Source organism: Ceratotherium simum, chromosome 17 (genome assembly GCF_057802395.1).
Source record: "Ceratotherium simum simum isolate JZ-2026a chromosome 17, ASM5780239v1, whole genome shotgun sequence".
Taxonomy (NCBI): Eukaryota; Metazoa; Chordata; class Mammalia; order Perissodactyla; family Rhinocerotidae; genus Ceratotherium; species Ceratotherium simum.
This window is the reverse complement of record NC_141916.1, coordinates 32,625,560-32,645,937: the sequence shown is the minus strand read 5'-3', so window position 1 is coordinate 32,645,937 and position 20,378 is coordinate 32,625,560. Positions and strand designations below refer to the sequence as shown.

The window sequence follows — 20,378 nt, the reverse complement described above, 5'->3', positions numbered from 1 at the left end:
TTCAGTTAAGAGGCTAGAAACCTGGAGTCATATTAAAACCACAGATTGTTGCAGCCAGAGAGCTTTATGCGGTCACCTGGTCCCACCCCCTATTCTGAACAGGAGGAAACTGAGTCTCGAGGAGGTTGAGTATTGCCTGCAGCCGTTCAACTGCAGTAGAAAATACGTTACCTACTTCTGATTCATTATTAACTTTATACCAAGAAGTTGAGCTTCAACTTGGAAGTGGGAGGTTATGTCCCTGGGCTAGTAATAATTAATAATAGCTAAAACCTATTTCATCCTCATTTTGGGCTAGGTCCTATGCTAAGTACTCACATGCATTCTCGTCTTTAGTACTCATAAAGGACATAGTTACTAGTATTATTTCCACTTTATAAGTGAGTAATTGGAGGCATTGCAAGATAAAATCGTTTCCCAAGGTCACACACTACTAGCTGGTAGAGCCAAGATCCCAAATCACTAAGCTCTCCAGCTCCCAGTCTTGAGGAGAGCACAGGAGAGACGGTTAGCGTGGCAGCATGAGGTCACTGAACGCGCTGGCTCTGGAGGTGCCCCTTCACAACTTCCTGCCTGTGACCCTCCCTCTCCCGTTTCCCTGTCTGTAACAGGGAGGGACTGTGCCTGCCGTCCACAAACCCAGAGTGGGCAGGTTCACGAGACAGGAGGAAGCACTTTACAATTTGTCATTCGAGTGTCAGTTACTATTGTTCTTTTCACTTGGAGGAGCAGTGGTGGCAGAAAGGTTGGGGGCAGAGAGCCCTGCCATGCTGCCCAGCAGAGAGGTGGCACAGCGTGAAAGCAGGTGGGCCTGCTTGAGGGAGGGAGCGTGGGAGGGAGGGTGCAGAATTGGTAAGGAGTCATCAAGAAGAGATGGAAGTAAGTGTCACCTCTCCTAAGTGCTTCCGGGGACAGACTCTGCAGGTCATAGGCAAGTGTGGGCCAGAGGCGACCCAGAGAACGTGCATGTTCCTCCTTCTGTCCTTCATTGTTCCCGGCCTACACAGAGCATTTTAAACCTGAAAGCCTTTTAATGATTTCTAACCACTTATATTCTAAATTTAGCCTTTGTGTCAGGGCAAAGTTGATCTCCTACTGGGTTTAAGATAAAAAATGAAGGGCCTGGTCCCCTAAAGTAAGACAATGTGTGCAAGAAGCAATGTCCAACGACTACCTTTATTTCTCTTATTCTTTTAATTGAATTGTACCTTCTTTAAGCTACATCTTTAGCCAAGAGTTGTTCCAAGTCATTCCTCAGCACAAGAGCTTAAGGGGACAAGACCACAAATGAAGCCAGTAAATATTATGAGGGTTAAGGGGGTGGGAAAATGATTTTCAGGACAGAGGAGACAGCTGAAAACTCTTGGACTTGACAAAGCAGTCTGGCCTGTTTAATTATCCTCTGTCAGAAATATTTATGCCAGGAAAGAAAACGATGACATTCCAATTCCTTCAAGAAAATGTAAACCAAAGGAGGAGTTCCTTAAAGCTTGCTCTCTCCCACAGGGCTTCCTGTGCAGAAATGTCTTCTGGCCGCAGGAGTGTTTATTGCAGCCATCACAGCAAAACAAAGGATTGAGAAAAGGGACCTTTCCTTGCAAACCAAACTATGGATTTAAAACAACTCACTCATGCTCAATTCATTAGTAATCACAGCACGAACGAGGAGAGTTTTGGTGGAAGAGAGATATTTACAAAAATATTTTAACAATGAGCAATCTGTTTATATACAAATAACTCCCAAATCTGGGGAAATAGGTAAACATTCTCATCTTTTCCCAGATAATTCAGTTTTGTACAGACATTGAATATAAGATGAAAAAATGCAAATGACACCATATTTTAGATGAACTAGAAGAGTTCTCATTTTAAAACCTTTGTAGTATTCTCTCAAATGTAGTTTGCAGGTTTGTATTTCTCACATATTGACAAGTGGCCAGTTTGGATGTCTGGGTGCACACAGAATGGGAGAACAGCAGAAAATAGAGGAAAGTGGCAGGATTATGGAAAGTGCTGAATGCTAAGACTTTTTGTACTACATGTATGTATGTAATGGATACTCAATGAATTTCTTAGGTACTCTTACATTTCTGCGGGAGGGAGGGGTAGAAAAAGAGTAGATGTTGGAAATAGAAGAGAAAAAGAATGTGTTACAATATAAGCAATAAAATAAACAACTTCAAAAGCAGTGCGAGGTCAACAGTGTCATATTCTTCACTTCAGAGAAATTAAGGAGAATGAGAGCTGAGAGAACCTTCGGAATTCACAGCTGATGTTCGAGAGAGAGCAGCTCCACTCGAGAGCCGAATGAACAGGAGGCGAGGAGGGAGAAGCACTAGGTGCTAACCATTCTTCTTGCCAATTTGATCAGAGACAGGAAGGAGTTAGGAGAACAACTGGAGGGAATAGCTGAACTGAGAAAGATTCCCTAGGGGAATCCAGGGTATATAGAAGCTTGTGGGATGGGAAGAATCTGAGGACCTAAGAGAGAGCCCATGAGAATGGAAGGGAGAAAGGGAAAAAAATAGAATCAAGAACACATGTGGATTTTACACTGATGCCCACTAATGGCTAAAATAAAAAGACTGACAACACCAAATGTCAGTGAGGGTGTGAAGCAAAAGGATCTCTCACCATTGCTGATGCAGTGAAAAGTAGTAGAATTACTTTGGAGAACTGTTTGGCAGTTTCCTAATACATTAAAGACACATGTACCTACAATTCTACTCTTAGATATTTACCCAAGAAAACTGAACATACAAAGACTTAGACATGAATATTCACAATATGAATATTCATAATAACTCAAATCTGTAAACAAACCAAATATCCACCCACAGGAAAATGGATAAACAAATTACAGCATGTTTAGACAATGGAATACTACTCAGCAATAAAAAAAAAAAGTAGCATGTAACAACACGGAGAAGACTCAAAAAATTATAATAAGTAAAAATATCCAGATGCCAAAAATGTACATATTAAATGATCGCCTTTATATGAAGTTCTCAAACAGGCGAAAACTAGCTTATGATGAAAAAAATCAGAACAATGATTGCCTCAGGGGAGCAAGAAATTTACTGGAAAGAGGTATGAGGTTATCTTTCTGGGGTGATGGAAATGTTCTATATGTTATTTTGGGGGTAATTACAAGAGTATATAAAATTGTCAAAACTCATTGCACCGAACATTTAAGATTTGTGCAATTTTTTGCATGTTAATTATGCCTCAATTTAAAAAAAACACATAAACACAGGTGTGAGCACTTAGCCTTATTAAGGAGGCAAGACAATTCTTCCTTCCATGGAAGAACAAAAGAAGAGGGAGTCTGTGAATATGCAGGAAATTTTTAGGTAGGAAGAAGGAAAGCTGCAAAAATTCACCTTGAATGACTTGAATATTCTTAGCAAAAGTAAGGGATGATGTCATTTTCTAGCTGTGTGTATGGGCACCCAGGAGGGGAACAAAGGATACATGTATTAGGAAAACAGAAAATATTTGGGAGATATTATAAGACAGTAAGGGATGAATTTAACAGCTCTGACCCTCAATCCTGTTTTGTTTCACAATGCTCTCTTCAGAGTTGTTAGGATCCCATTCAGCTCAGATTTGTGTCTTTCACCTCCAACACTTGATAGATTGGATGAGGGTCTAGGGCATACATTCTTGACAGAGGTGAAAACTGCTCCTTGGAGTGGGGATGGTGCAGTGAAAAATATTATTAGATTACATATAAAAGTAAAATTAGATGTTACAGTGGTTTGTGGTCTCTCAACGCTCAACCCTACCTAATAAATCTTATTCCTGAGTATTTAATTGGGGGAGGAGGTGATCAGGAAACAATGCTTAAAAAGGCTCCTGGGGTGGAGGTGGGGGTTGATAATGAAAAAGAGTTGAGAAATACTGGTCTAGGAAAGTAAAATGCAGGCAATGGGGTACCTTGGCTTAAGGGCCTAAAATGATGGTCAGGGTGTGAAAAAGTCCCAGTTGAAATAGATCAGATATATCAGAGATGGAACTATAAATTATGAACATAAAAATCAGAGAGAACAGAGATTCTAACAATGGTAAAGAGCAGGGCCAGTAGGAATGAGCAAGTAGAGGGGAATAACACTTGTCCCGGAGGGCATGTCAACATTAAGGTCTTCAAATAAGACAAGTGAGTACAGAGAAGAGCTAGGAGGTGGCAGGTCATAATCAAAACCCTGTCAAAGGGTCAGTGGGAATGACAGAGAGGGGAGGGAAGGGTGGGCAGAGGTAAGAGGTTAAGGTCAAAGGGTAACATTTCAGAATTTGAGTACTAGAGAACGAAAAGGTCTGCATAATTAAAAAGCCCACAGCATGGCCATGTTGGTGAATGCCCAAGGTAGAGCAGAAATGGCGGGCCCTGGAGCCAAGGCGGCAGAGGAACCAGGTGATTGACGTAACTGTCAAATTCGCTAAAGATGGCAGCACTGGTTGGAGAGCAAGGGAAAGTCACTGCCTTGGTGCTCAAGTCTCTGAGGACAATGGAGTGCGTCAGACTGCGCCCAGGATCCGAACCTGCAAACGTCGGGGCACTGAAGCGGACTGCTCGAACTTAACCGCTACGCCACCGGGCCAGTCCCTCTTCATGTCCTTCTATTCTTTAGAAATTCAATTTTCTAAAGGATCGGACTAAAGAAAATCCAATGTACGCTGTTATCAAATTCATCTTGTATACAGTTCAATTATTGGACATTCTATTTCATTTTCTTTTGAGTTTTGATTATAAGATTTATTGTAACATCCATATAATGTGCATACCATATCATGTGAATGGAAGGTAGTTTTGGCAATGAAGGAGGTATGATATGATTCTATTTATTTATTTATTTATTTATTTATTTATTTATTTATTTATTTAATTTCCCCCAAAGCCCCAGTAGATAGTTGTATGTCATAGCTGCACATCCTTCTAGTTGCTGTATGTGGGACACGGCCTCAGCATGGCCAGAGAAGCGGTGCGTCGGTGCGCGCCCGGGATCCGAGCCCTGGATCCGAACCCCGGGCCGCCAGCAGTGGAGCGCGTGCACTTAACCGCTAAGCCACGGGGCCGGCCCCTGATATGATTCTTTAAGAGCTTTTTTTTCATATTCTGTTTCAGTAGCAAAACCAGTAACTATTTTACCTAAGGAGTCACAGAAATATTTTCCCATGCCCTGAATTTAAATACTCTATTATATTCTCTTGAGCCTTCAGGGACTTCTGCTTTTTTCATCCATAAAAAGTTTATGCTAATCTTGCCTATTTTCTTTTACATTTTAGGTTCCAAGCAAAGCCAACAATAATTAATATAAATTAAGAAAGCAGGAATGGAAAGCTGTTCCTTATCAATCTGTCACACTGTCAATGTGCTGCACAGAATCATGACAGATTAGCTTCAAAGTCCAGTGAAATGGTCATGGAAGAGGCCAGATATACTTGGGTAATACTCAGTGAAGTCTACTGCTGTGAACAGGTCTAAAGCTGTCATATAATTCCAAAAATTCAAATGAAATCTGTCCTCTCTGCTATAAGATTTCTAAGATGCTCTGACAGAATCACATCTTATTCAGAGCTTCTGGCCTGGACAAAGACTCACATTTCTCTCAAAGTCAAGGTCATTAATAGGTCTGTGCTGTCCAGTACAGCAGCCACTAACCAACCACACGTGGCTATTGAACTCTTGAAATATGACAAGTCTGAGATGTGCTATAAGTATAAAACATACACTGGATTACAAAGATGACTTATAAAAAAAGAATGTATACTATCTCATTAATATTATTACATGTTCAATTTTGAAATTAATTTTTAATATTACTTATATGTTAAAATGATAATATTTTGGAGATACTAAAGTTAAATAAAATATATTATTAAAATTAATTTTACTTTTTTTTAATGTTTTGAAATATGGCTACCTGAAAACTTTAAATTAGAGATTCTGGATCTCATTATATTTCTGTTGGGCAGTGCGGCTCTAGGCTGTAGCCCAGTTTTGAGGTGAGCCACAAGGAGACAGTTGAGTGTGGTCATTAAGAGAAAAGGTACTTGGTCAGACAGATGTAGGTTCAATTCCCATGTCTTCTATTTCCTCACTAAGGGACCTGGGCACACTATTTCTCTAAATCTTAATGTCCTTATTTATAAAATAAGAATAATGATAGTGCCTCCCTCTTAGAGTTGATCAAACCTAAACTGCTCGTATCCAAAGAGATAAGTGCTTAGAATGAGCATTAAGTTCTAGATGACAAAAAAGTGCACATTTTAAAAAAGTTAGCTGCCTAATGAGAAATAAATAGGGTATAAATCTTAAATGAAAAGTAAATTTTAGGACCAAATAAAACCAAATTTAAAATATTCTTATCCTCTTTTTGCTTTTGACCCATTGCTACTTAATAGCAGAATTAGATTAAGGAAAGCAGAAGCACAATTCAGAGTCATGTAAATCTGGATTAGCTCAGCTGTTTTCTGGGTCACCCATCTGCTACTGAGGGATATAACGTAAACAAACCTTATTGTTTCCTTAAGAAAAACAGGAAGGCTTTTTTCCCCAAGAGGCAATTGCATGTCATTAAATGGGTAAATATTAAGTAATTTTTGGATAGGAGAACTACTTGGGCAACATGGGTAATGGAAAGTGAACAGGACAGGAGTCCAAGAGCAGAGATTCAATCCAGGGTCTGCAACAGCCTAGGCCAGGGTCACATGAGATCTCTGAACCTTGATTTCCTCACCTGTAAAATGCGGATGAGGATGATAATACTTCTCACAATAGATTGTTTTAAAGATTAAATAACGGATACAAAAAACACTTATCTGTAAAAACTGGAAAAGGTTACATAAATGTTAGCTATTATCATCACTTTATTCTACTGGATTCTAAGAATAATCCACATAGACATAGCCACTTTGCTCTCTGGTGTAATGTGCAAGAGAAATAAACAAGAGTGACTTTGTCCAAGGCACTTCACCTCTCAGAACCTTGGTCTCCTCTTCTTCCCTCTCTACTTTAAAGAGCCATTGGCAGGGCCTCATAAAAAAAAAAAAAAGGAAAAGAAAAGCAACCAGAAAACTACAGTCTTATACAAATGTAAAGCATTGCTGTTGGTTTAGATAATCATTAAGAGTTGATTTTACTGAAAAAGAGAGAAAAAATCCTATATTTGGTATCCAGGAGTCTCCCCTACTGTGAAAAGTAGCCATTGCAACGTTCCAAAAAATATTTCCTTGTGCTTTTAACTCACATATACTAACTCAAGATAATAGTTAGTGACAATAATATGTGAATTGCAAAAGGAAGGTTAGGGAGTGCATCTCTTGTTCAGGTCTCGGCAAGATGAAATGTAAAAGAATCTCCGCCGTCATTTTCAAGTAGAGCCGCATTCAGCACAATGTGATAATCCTAACGGCAGGATATCCCTCCTAACAAGAACCATCATTTTGTATACAGGCCATTAAAGCGGGCTTTTTTGGAAAGAATACTCTTCTACATGATTTGAAATCAGTACTATATAATCCAGGGACCCCAAAAGACATTGACAGGATTTTATCCAGCCATTAAGTTATTTGGGCTCTAAGTTAGGACATATATAGATACAACAATGACTTTAAAAAATGAGTCGTTAGAACATCACATAAAGAAATAAGAGCTCATAAAAATAGTAGAGTGAAATTAAAGCACCCTGTCGACATGTAACTATTTATGTATAATAATTAGAATTCATTTTCCCCACGTTTTGAGTTTTTTTTTTTTTTTTTTTGGTGAGGAAGATCGGCTCTGAGCTAACATCTGTTGCCAATCCTCCTCTTTTTGCTGAGGAAGATCAGCCCTGAGCTAATATCTGTGCCCACCTTCCTTTATTTTTTGTATGTGGGATGCCGCCACACATGGCTTGACAAGTGGTGTGTAGGTCTGCACCCAGGATTCGAACCAGTGAACCCCGGGCCACCAAAACCGAGCATGCGAACTTAACCATTATGCCACTGGGTCAGCCCCTTGAGTTATTTTTTTTAAAGGGAGCTTACTAGTACTAAAACGGCTTTTTTGTCACAGCATGTATTTCTTCATTCTTATTGTTTTTCATAATTCTCAATTTTTATCAAATTTTAAAAATAAATTACCTAATTTGAAAAATTACATTTACTTAGTTTTTGCTGATTTATACTTTTATTTCTTTCATTTTAATTGTACTTTCCTTGCATGTATTTATTTTTGTGTAGTATTCCTTTGATTTTGTGTTCCAGTATACCGATAAAGCCATACCTAAACATAAAACTTCAGACTCAAGATGGCAGCTATCACCTTTCGCAATGTTAGATTGTTCTTTGACTAACTCACTCATTCAAATGGGAGTAGACAAAAACATGCATTAATACATACATTAGGAAAAAGAACTAATATTTATATGTAAATGTAAAATTTAAGGAGTAAACAGGAAAGTGAAGAAGATACATAAATTAATGAGGCAATTAAGACAATCCTGTTAGGAAGAGCATAAAAGAACAAAAGCAAACCATTAGCCTGAAAGGTACCAAATGTGCTCTCTAGAAGTTTAGAGACACGGAACCAATTCCGTAAGTGTGTGGACTGTCAGCATCCTAACAAGCACATATAAATATACCACTACAATCTGATTCCAATCATTTTCACCTTTTTATTTCCATTTCTGATGTTTTCAATCTTTTTTTTTGTTTGTGGGGGAAGATTTGCCTTAAGCTAACATCTGTTGCCAATCTTCCTCTTTCTTTTTTTCTTCCCCAAAGCCCCAGTACATAGTCGTATATCCTAGTTGTAAGTCATTACAGTTCTTCTATGTGAGCTGCTGCCACAGCATGGCTACTGACAGACAGGTGGTGTGGTTCCGTGACCATGAAACGAACCGGGGCCTCCAAAGCGGTAAGCGCTGAACTTTAACCACTAGGCCATCAGGGCTGGCTCTCAACCTAGTCTTTTAAGTTTAGAAGTTAAATTCCATAACTGCCACCATTTTCACTACCTTTATTGCCACTACTACCATTGCCAGCACCATCACCAACATGCCTAGACTTTATTTATATTAATAAAAATACAAGATGCAAAAGTACCCCTTTGTTTTAGTTTTCAGTGACGCTAAGTGCACTATCAACCTTTTCACAGGGCAGTGAGTGAAAAGCCAACACCAGTGATTATGCCTGGGAGGGCTTCCTAAGAGCAAGTTATCATTATTAATTCCAGGCACACCTCACTTTCTTACCTACAGTACAAACTGGGCATGAGTTGTGGTTATGCCATTTGGTTACATCTTTAGAGCACACTGCCTTTCCTAGACCAGCACTTTTCCCAAAGTATATTCATGGAATATCTGGGAAATGTCCTACCAAAAAAAGGTTGACTTGGGAAATGCTATATTCCATTTTCCCTTCTTGAGGAGTAATAGGGCATTTTGCATATTAAAGATTCTTGCAATAAACGAACTATCTTTGCTGAACTCAGTTTCTTAAAGTTTGTTTATTTTATAAACAAGGTTTCTTAAGTCTATTTGACCATGTAACCCTTCCCTATCCCCACCTCTCTACAGACAACCTATGAACATCTCCCAGAACTACTAATACTTCCAGAAAGACACTCTGGGGAATACTCTTTTTTGACTGATAAGGGATAGAATTAATTCAGATAAATATTAATCCTCCCAAAACTTGAAAACCCTAATTATTCCACGCTTGGAATACGAGACAACAGTACAACCAAATGAGTATTGAGAAGGAAAGGATTTCTTGAAAATATAAGGCCACCGGATCAAACGTACACAGTCTACTTACTTAAGAAGATTCCCGAGATTGAAAAGAGCCCGGTTATGCTGTGGATTTAGCTGGAGAGCCCTCTGATAGTACATCTTTGCCTCTGCTGTGTCTCTCGTCAGTGTTCCAAGGTTATTCAGGGCGCTTGCATGGCGTGGATACAATCTGAAAAATTAGAAATATTAAGCCATGATTGTTCAAAAACTTCTAAGTTGGGACAGTTTGCTTGTTCTTCCCCGCCCTGCTCAGGTATGCCACAACCAAACTGAAACACTGAATTCTTCCTTTATTTTAATTGCACGTCTACGTCACATCTGTTTTCTCCCAATTTTATTTAGTTATAATTGACATACAGCACTGTATAAGTTTAAGGTGTACAGCATAAGGATTTGACTTACATATATTATGAAATGATTACCATAATAAATTTAGTTAACATCCATCACCCCATATAGATAAAAAAAAATATTTGACACAGTGCTATAAGTAAATAACCCCCCCAATAGTGCAAAAATAAATAGTATGTGAATCTACTAGGGTTAAATAAATTTTAGTCCTTTGGAGTCTACAAATACTTTTAACTTCCTTTAACAGAAAATCCTCATTGCCTCAGGTGCTGAGTTTCTGGCCTGGTGGGACGGCTGACCAGCTGCCTCTACAGTGCCCACTATTTATGCAAGATGCTGGGAGGTCCTTGGACAAGAGATCTTCATAAACATACTTGGAATGGAGCATCAGTTAGATCATCATTATTGAGAAAAGATGATACATAATGTCTCCCCATAAAAATAAACTTTATTCCCAAAATCGCTCTCCATCTTGACTCTCTTTTTCCATTTTATCTCATTTCCCCCTCCTACGGTAATTTGGCACCACTTGGCCTGATACTGTTCTCAGAATGAAAATCCTGACAAACATTTAAAAATCAAAAATTAAATAATGCACAGTGAAGTGAAAACGGCATTCCTAACGTTCAAAAGCAAATGTAAAGGATTGGGTATACATCAGTAAACCACATTTATGCTGATTAAGGAAGGATGAGAATCAATTTACTTCCTCAACTCAAAACTATAGAGACGGCAAATCAGCACCACTACATAGCTTAGCAGTTTCTGCTCCACTTAGCATGGACATATTTATCAGTCTAAGAGTTTTGCTCCATCTCTGTCACCCAGAGTACTTGGAATAAGCCTGTGGAGCTGGCTTTTAACGTAGAAAAGCCAAGATAATGCCAAGTAATAAAAATAGGATCTGTACTTGTCAAGCCTCTTGACAATCAAATGTCGTGCATCCCCCCCACCCCGCTCTGTACCTTCTAAGAAGATCAATTTAATATTGAGACAGAAAGGGTTGCTATTAAAAGGCCAAAAAAGACAAGTTGCATAGCTTTTTCCCCCCTTAATCTTTGCTTAACCCGGAGTTTCCTAGGTTTTGACCATGTAATCCTCCCTCCCCTACTCCCTTATGCAACAGCTATGAACATCTCTCAGAATTAGTATTTCCAGGAAGACATTCTGGCTAATGCTCCTCTTGACTGACAAGGAATAGAATCAATTCAGATGAATGTTACATCCTCCCAAAGCTTAAAAGCCCTAATTAGTCACAATGGCTTTGGAGGCTGCAGGGAGAGAGATATTATGAGAGGAAGTTGAGAAAAAGGAAAAAACACAGGCAGTACAAGCACTGTTGTTTGCTTCTCTCTGGTCACCTTTAATTAGCAAAGACAACTTGAGGGTCCCTGGTACTAGCCTCTTAACACTCAATCTCACAGCTCCTGAGGGACAGCAAGTCCCTCTGAGATGTCGCTATGGGATGTGAGAGCTATGAGGAGAGACAAGGAAATGCTCTCGTACCTGCCCACTCATTCCATGCCCAGAAAGTCTCCTGGGAAGCTTGTGTCTAAGAATCACTATGGAAGTGGTTACTTTCTCACAGTCTTAACATTTATATTGTTTATGCGGTCTCTCTTGCTATTTATTATTATTATTTCGGTGAGCTAAATTTTTTTAATTTAGTATAGAGAAAATGTGTTATATTGTCAAATAGTTCTGAGGTATATCACAGCCAGGACTCAAATTCGTCTAAATAAACTTTTTTTTTTATGTTGAGCAAAACACTCTGGCGTCCAAAAGATTTAAGGGGTGTCCAGTGAATACGATGAGAACAATTCTCATTGTTTGCCTGATGACAAACAGTAATAGAAAGCATCCCGGGCACATCTGCCTCTCGGGAGAGGTAAATTCTTAAAACTTGATCTTTTCCTTATTTCTTTAGGCTTTGGAGCCCTCAAAATAAATGTCTGAGGTGAAAGCACTAACTATGGAAAAGGACAGCCTAAATCCAATGAAAGCTTCCACAGTGGGCTCACCTATGTGTCAAGTTCCCATCCACACTGCCAAGCACGGGGCCCTCTCCAGCTGGTGCTTAGCTACCTTTTTGGACTTTGGATCCCACTGCCATTTAAACGAAAGGCATGTACTTTCAAAGTTCACTGACTACAAAAATGTTTTTCTCTCTCTTTTTTTCATCAGAAACAGAATGCAAGTCCACCCTGAACTCTCAAAAACAGAAACAAGTAGTGAGAAGAGAAACAAATATAAGCACTGTGAGGGAAAGGCCTTTAGTGTGCCTTGTGCTGCAAGGCTGCAGAACCATGAGGCTGAGGAGGGCTTCCTGGCCAGCGAGGGTCAGGAAGAGGCTCTGTGTGAATTCACCGAGTCCCGACCCATCGAAGAAGGAGATGGCTGGCAACTACAGTGATTTACTGAATCCATTACCATACACAGCCCTCCACGTGGAAAATGTGTAGATTTTAGGGTCTGCTAGCAATACCCTCCCTCACTGGTTGTCTTATTGGGTTCACCTAATCACATGCAAGCATTGAATTATTTATGAAACAAAGCTGAATTTCATTAAAAGGATTCTTCAACAACCAGGTCAGGAAAAATACCACTTTTTATTTTGATTTTTAAATAGATGTAGATATTTTCTTAAAACATATACTCTTTCTCTTGTTCACTGAAGGCCTATGCAAGGACAAACCTTATTTTGTGTGTTTACTTTTTAAATAAATTTGTGTTTGAATTAGCTTGGGTCTAATGCAATCCTGAAGTCTCCAGGAGGGTAATTTTCTATTGGAAAGATGAATAATTTAAGAGATGTCTATGTTGCTACATCGATTGTCAAAATAAATTAAGCCCATCTTGACTTTGACTTCTACAGGTATGTTTTACAAAAGTTCTGTTAGTGATTAGTCCCTTCCCCATCTAAAAACAACCTCAGGGGCCGGCTCCGTGGCTTAGCGGTTAAGTGCGCGCGCTCTGATGCTGGCGGTCCGGGTTCGGATCCCGGGCGCGCCCCGAGGCACCACTTCTCCGTCCAACGTGAGGCCGAGTCCCACGTACAGCAACTAGAAGGATGTGAACCTATGACATACAACTATCTACTGGGGCTTTGGGGGGAAAAACTGAATAAATAAAATCTTTAAAAACAACCTCAATAAAAGCTTCACTGAACTGGAGAAGAGTGGTGATTTTCAGGCCTATTTTTTCAAGACCAGTGTGAACGGCCACTGGATTTTCTTTCTCATAGTCTGATTCAACATTTGTGTTGTTTATGGAGGCTCTCTTGTTATTTATTATTATTATTATTTTTATTTCAGTGAGTTAAATTTTTAAAATTTATTATAGAGAAAATATGTTATATTGTCATATAGTTCTGGGGTATAAGTAAGCTTATTTTTTCTCTTCAAAAAAGAAATCTAGGCATAGAGATATGGTTCTATGACCTGAAGAGAATTTTTTTTCAACTATTGGATAATTCACATTCTTGATAACACACATCCATTGAGCTTTGAAGGGGTTCTTAATTTAATTTAATTTTTTTTTTTTTTTTTTGGTGAAGAAGACCAGCCCTGAGCTAACATCCATGCCAATCATCCTCTTTTTGCTGAGGAAGATTGGTCCTGCGCTAACATCCATGCCGGTCTCCCTCTACTTTATACGGAACTCCGCCACAGCATGGCCTGACAAGTGGTGCAGTGGTGCACGCCGGGATCCGAACCTGTGATCCCCGGGCCACCGAAGGGGAGCGCACGCACTTAACGGCTGCGCCACCGCGCCGGCCCCAAGGGGTTCTTAATTTTTATCTATTGGCATTTCCTTAAGCAGAATTAATAAGGTAGGTAATTAAGGACATTATTATTCCCCTCCATTCCCAGTCATCTTATCTCTGAAGAATGAATATCAACAATATGGTAACAAGAAATAGTCACTGGGAGGAACAGCGGCCTAAGTAAAACACAGAAGGCAGGAACAAAAGAAAACGGCTCCAAAAGGACCTGGAATGTGTTAATGTAGTGGCCATTTTAGAGTGCTTTCTCATACATTATGTCATTTAACCCTCCTAATTCTTTAAGTCAAATTATTGTACTATTTTACAGTTGAGGAAAGGGAGGCTGGGAGAAATTAAGTAAATAATAGATTACTAGGAAAAAAATATCTTAGAAGCAGTTGTGTTCTTAAGTGTTAAATACGCAGATGGTTCCTATAAATTTATTTATTTTCCCAAACAGTACACGAATCATTCAACCTTCAGCAAATAAATATATTGCTACGAATTAGAGCTTCCATTTAGAATAAATCCTTTTTTTCCTTTGACCAATCCATTCAACTATGATCTTATAGGGACTAGTTCTCAGTGACAGAAGTGAAATAAACTCAATACGCAGGAAATGTGGCTACTGGGATTTTTATGCACTGGAAAAAGTTGTCTCCTGCCACACAAAATAATCATGGTATCTCTGAAAAGCACAGTATTATGGAAAGCTATTTAGAATCAACAACACTCAGTAAGTGTATAAGACGTACATACACGCCCCTCAATCTACTGTTCTTAAGCTTTATCCTCAGCTAAAGACCCGCAGACATAAGATGTATACGACTAAAGTTTAGTTTTATACATTTTTTATAAAAAATACGTTTTTTTACATTTACTTTAAATTTTGTACAATCTGTTCAAAAGCTAAGGATGCTGTTAGTTTTTCATTGTTTGAGTACCTTATAAGGCATCTCATTGTTCAAGTAATATTGTATCACATGCTCCAGTTTGCAATTTCCTTTAGGAATATACACCACCCTGATTTATCTGTCTGATTTTCATTACAAACATTAATTTATTTGAGGTTAACTATGCTAAGGTCAGATGTTTATTTTCTATTTCCTGTTGAGAAAAAAAAGAATCCAAAAGAAAAACATGACTGGGAAAAAATTCAACCATAAAACCTGAATTTCAGCAGACTAAAAAATACCCAAAGTAAACTTCATTTTAGGAGTCAGCAGCATATTTTCAACCACATTAGTCTCTGGCATTTCTTAAGTGCCTGGTTCCTTCACGTTATAAAATTGGAATCATCATGTCACTAAATTGCACCAGGGTGATACAGATTATTTATTGGTCTGCTTCTTTAATTGTCTGAATTTGCCAGCAACACCCAGCAGATAAGTCTTGCTCCTTTCTCTTTGCGCTCTACTCCTTCCCATCCATTAGAAACAGCCTTGGAAAAAAACCTCAAATGCAATTTAGGGAAATGTGCCAGATTCTCCAATGAGGGCCAACTAAATCATCTGACATCTGACAATGGATGACCTCTAGCAGTGATCCAGGATTCCGCCCAATTGATTTGCCAAGACAATTTAGAGTAAAACCATGTTCTCTTATGCTCTCAGGAAATGAGTCACTTTACGTGGCTGAATTCTCCTGATTCCTGCAAATTTACCTCTAGAGGTTGGGAAATGTACTGAATTAAATACTTCTTGTTCTTTTTTTCCAAATAGAAAACGATGAACATAATTTAATCTTTGTAAGAGGCTTGGGGTGATCGTGGTGAACTTCGGTTTTTGTGGCAGGCGGATGGGAAATTGCTTTGGTGGAGTAGAAAAATAACCGTCTTTGAAGTCAGTAGCCATGGGTGACTTTCTAGCTATGTGATTTCAAAGTTACGTCTGTGCTTTAGTTGCTTTCTCGATAACAATAAAGTCAATAACATATTGACCTTCGGTGTGAACAAGTGGGTTTCTATGTGCACAAATGAGAAGGTGGGTATAAAAACACCCATCATCATACCTGTTACACTACATACATTTAATGCTTTGAGGTCAACTGCAGGACCTCTGGTCGGTTTTACTCGGCTCCCTCCACAGCCCTAACAAACCCATTCCCGGCTGGAGCTGCCAGCTCTCCTTCTCTCATACGGATTTCCCATCCTCTAAAACATCATTCTCTTCACTGCTGTCGATGGCCTTCGACTTGTTCCCATCAGTCAAAATAACACCCATTATTTCTTCATCACGAACCCTGTAAACATTCGAGTCATCTTGTATCCATCTGTTTCTCTCATACCATGGGTTCTCAGATATGAAGGACGTGTGACCCTCTTCATTTTAAGAATGTAGGAATGTTCTTTGTCAAGCACTTACTCGAGAGCCTGTCAATCCGTCATCATCTGAAGCAAACGATCCCCACAGGCACCAGAGCAATTTCCTCTTAGTCTTTCTGATATGCTCAACACCAAATGGAATTCCAGACACGTGCAATTTTAAAAGCTACATCCAAGGTTAGAAGGAAATTCAAAGTCTTGTGTGACAGATCAATGCGCTCGTGGAATTCTTATTGTAATAACACTTTGTAACACGGACAGCACTCTGGTTCTGGATCAACTCAGAAAAAGACAGTGGTGGGCAGGAAAAGTGTGCCCATATTCCTAATCAATAACTGCCAACCAAGGAGATCATGAGGGGTTGCGGGGAGAGGTGCGTATCCGAATATCCACCTCAGGAATTGGGGGTCACCACTGGCATATAATGGGCAGGAGCTAGAGGTGTTAAACATCTTGCAATGCATAGGACAGACCCACAAATTGCTGACAGCTCTCTCATTGAGAAACATTGCTTGTCATCTTGGAGTTGTCTTCTGACTCTAAGAGGGCCTGTGATAAGAGACTTCATGCATTATATTCACTCAGTCTTTCTTTCAACAAATATTTATTGAGCACTTACAATGTGCTAGGCCCTCTGCTAAGGGCCCACAGCAGAGAGAAGTATGTTAGAGGGTGATAAACACAGTAGAGAAAAATGAAGCAGAGAAGAGGAATGGGGTATGTTGGGGGTGGCTGCACTTTTAAGTAGGGTGATCAGAGAAGGCCACATTGACAAGACAACATATGTGAGGGGTCCATCCTGAAGGAAGGGGGGAGGCAGCAGAGAAGGAGGGAAAGTGGTCTGGGAAGAGGAAATGACAAATAGAGAGTCCCTGAAATAGGAATGTGCTGTGACTGGTGTGTGCCTGAAGCCCTACGTGGCTCGAGTTGAGCAAGTAAGAAGAGTAGCAGAGGTGAGGTCTGAGAAGTAAGGGCTGACGATGCAGGGCCTACAGCCCTGGAGACAGCTACCGTGGCTTTGACTTTCACCCTGAGTGAGATGGGAGCCAGCGGAGCATTCTAAGCACGAGATTGCTATCAGTGGAAAATCCCTGTGGCTGCTGTGTTGAGAACAGAGCGAAGGGAAGCAGGGGAGAGGTGAAAACAGGGAGACCAGAGACTACTGCAGGGATCTAGGTGAGAGATGATGGGCAGTGGAGGTGGAGAGAAGTGGTCATATTTTGGATATATTAATAACAGTTACTGAGTTTATCATTGCCAAGTATTTAGGCACTGCTTTAAGCCTTTTATATGAATTATCTTATCATATTCTAACACTGCAATGTAGGTAACACCACTATTCTCATTGTAACAGAAAATCTAAACGATATTCTGTTAAAACTGCCCTGTTTACTTATATAAGAAATCACAAATTAAGCTGGTGGAGTGGATGCTGTCTTACACCACCCAGAGACCCCTCAAGCCTGAGGCACTTGTTTCCCCAGCTGCTGACAGCTCACAGCCTAGTTCTTCTCTGGGCATTGCCCTCAGCCTCAGGGAACTGCCTCACCCGAGGCTACCCTCCCTGCCTGGGGGCAGCAATTGGTTGATAAAGGGGTATAAAGGTTCCATCTCTTGCCTCCATTCATGACAACTCTGAGGGGTCATCCCAGCTCCAGAGCTTCCTAAGGGCTCAGCTGAGGCCCCGGGACTGCACTGCATCTCAACTTCTCCCTCTGCCCATCTCGAGCCCTGGCTTCCTTCCCTGCTGTCCCAGATAGCACTCCTTAATGAACTGCCTGTGTACAAATCTCTGCCTTGGATTCTGTTTCCTGGGGAACCACAGTGAGTTTTTAAAGTGAAAGATTGGTATAAGGCAGAAAAAAGACAGAGAGAGTGAAACATTTTTGAATATAAATTATGAGAATTTTCATTTGGAAATTTAGCCTATAAGTATGGCCATAATGTGACTAAAATTCTAGCTTTTTTCTAAACGAAATAACATTTAATTTCTTGAATTTAATGAATATAACTGCTAGACAACACTATATATATAGTGAGAATTATAATTTCATCAACAAGAAGAAACAAAAACAATTTCAAGTGCCTACTTGTGATACTGGAAAGCATAGTTAGACTTTTATAAATGAAAATACCACACCAGTGGAAGAACCCATCTCTACTTGTTAAACCTGGCTAACAAATGGTATTGGAATTTTAATTCTTTCTAGAAACACATGGCAGCTGGTATCCAAGGCCACCTGTAGTCACGAGAGTTATTTTAAATGTTCATTCAAAATAACCTGTGTAAAGAAGGACTTTTTAAAGTCATTCAAGCCTGATTTTAAAAAAATGTTCAAACTCCACCAGTTTTATAGACAGCATTTTTCAAAGGAATTACAATAAAGTAATTTTATTGATATACTCAGGACATCAACGAACAGTGGGCTAACCAGACGTGGCTAGATTTCTTTGGGCTCTAATGATATGGCGTTTCTTCAATACTCATTCCTTCATTAGTTCCTTTCCATATACACTTATCACAGGCTAATGGAACCTCCTTGCAGAGCTCCAGTTATCTGGAGGGGATATGAAGAATGATATCAACGGTCTCTATTATCTGACAAGTCTCTATTTTATGCATTAAAAAAATTCCAATCAGAAAGATTTTAGTTCTATCACTTCCCGTGTGTAAGCCAATCAAATAGCGAGTGGAGACTTCTTTTGTACAGGAGCACGAAGAGCACATTCCTTCCCTTGTAGTTACGCCAACAGAAACGAGCCTGGTTAGGGACTTCAACCCCCACAGCCTTCTTTCCCTTCAGATTTTCTGTTTAAAACATCAATAACAGATATATGAGGAGTGGACAAGGCCACTCGAAGAGCCCCATGACTGCGCAAGCACGCTTGAGTACCCTCAGGGAAAGGTGATGCACCTCCTGCTGGATAGGATCATGGAATGGGAAAATCTTAGATGATTTACTATGTATTTCATGTTGAAACCGTACAGCTGTCTGGGTGACTGAGGATCACAGCCCTTTTATCAGGATGGAATCCTGTACATGGCTGATATCCAACCACCTAGGACACATCAGCGAATCCGGGTGTAGCAGGGGCTTATTATAGTAGAGTGGGAGGAAGAGGGCATCTAAGTGAACAAACGTTCAGTGGAACATGGGGCCCTTTGCTGCTGACGGTGGAGAGACCTTCCTGATCACCTGGACGAAGGCGAACTTTATTCTCATTCCCAGGTGCAGGGTTCTTGATGACCAGCCCATTTAACCAACCACTAACTGAGTCAGGCAGGAAATTTAAATATAAGATGACTCTATCATCTATAGGGAAAACTCTTAAAATAGTTTCTTAATTATGTCATCAGATTTTCAGATATTCTCTATTCTCTGTAAAACGTACTGGTGGATACCCACACCTTAATAAACTTTCTTTGTAAGCCTGGGCCCTTCTACTCCCATGGGTTGAGTTGCATGACTGCTAAGAGTTAGACGTGTTTATTAACAAATTTATTCCAGTTTTAGTTTTATTGCAATTGCACAATGAAATATCCTGCAAATTGATAAAATATAAATGTGAAAGAGACAGCTGTTATTACTACAACAACTAAATACTCTGGTAATACTCCAAAAAGGGAAAGTTGCTCAAAAAATTGCTGTTGAATTAGACATGAGAGAACTGTAAAAGACTGGAGGAGAAAAATCAGAACAACCTCAGTCTTTACATTTTTATTCCATTTTAAAGTATCAAAACTGATCATCACAGAAATGAATTATGGATGTGATTTTTGTAGATTCTAATCAGTAGACTCTTACTTATAGAAAAGGACTTCGTTTGACATTAGAAAATTGATGAATGGATGTACATTTGAAATTTTAGGGTGAAATACAACATTCAAGAGTGTGCGTAATTTGTTTTATGATTCTCCACTTTTAGCTGACTTTTTAAGCAAATCAACAAACCACTGGCTAAGTACACATTCAGTATCTTCTGCACTTTATTCAGGCAAGGCCACTATCTCTCCTTTCAGGCTAATTGGATGAGTCTTTTCTTGGGAGCTTTGTACATGAAGAGCTGAAATGTTGGGTGGTCTCTGGACTTTCTACTCCCATCACATGATGTGGAATGGCAAAACCTTCTCCAGGATAACTCAATGGGCAGGAAGCTT

General features: G+C 39.6%; 1 protein-coding gene across 1 annotated transcript in view; it reads right to left on the bottom strand.

The window, feature by feature from the left end:
* Positions 1-20,378, bottom strand: part of LOC101406248 (transmembrane O-mannosyltransferase targeting cadherins 1) — a 258,671-nt gene that overhangs the window by 41,815 nt on the left and 196,478 nt on the right. Inside the window, exon 12 of the mRNA XM_087442617.1 lies at positions 9,805-9,948. Within this exon, the coding sequence (XP_087298743.1) occupies positions 9,805-9,948 (144 nt within the window). The remainder of the gene's footprint in view (positions 1-9,804; positions 9,949-20,378) is intronic.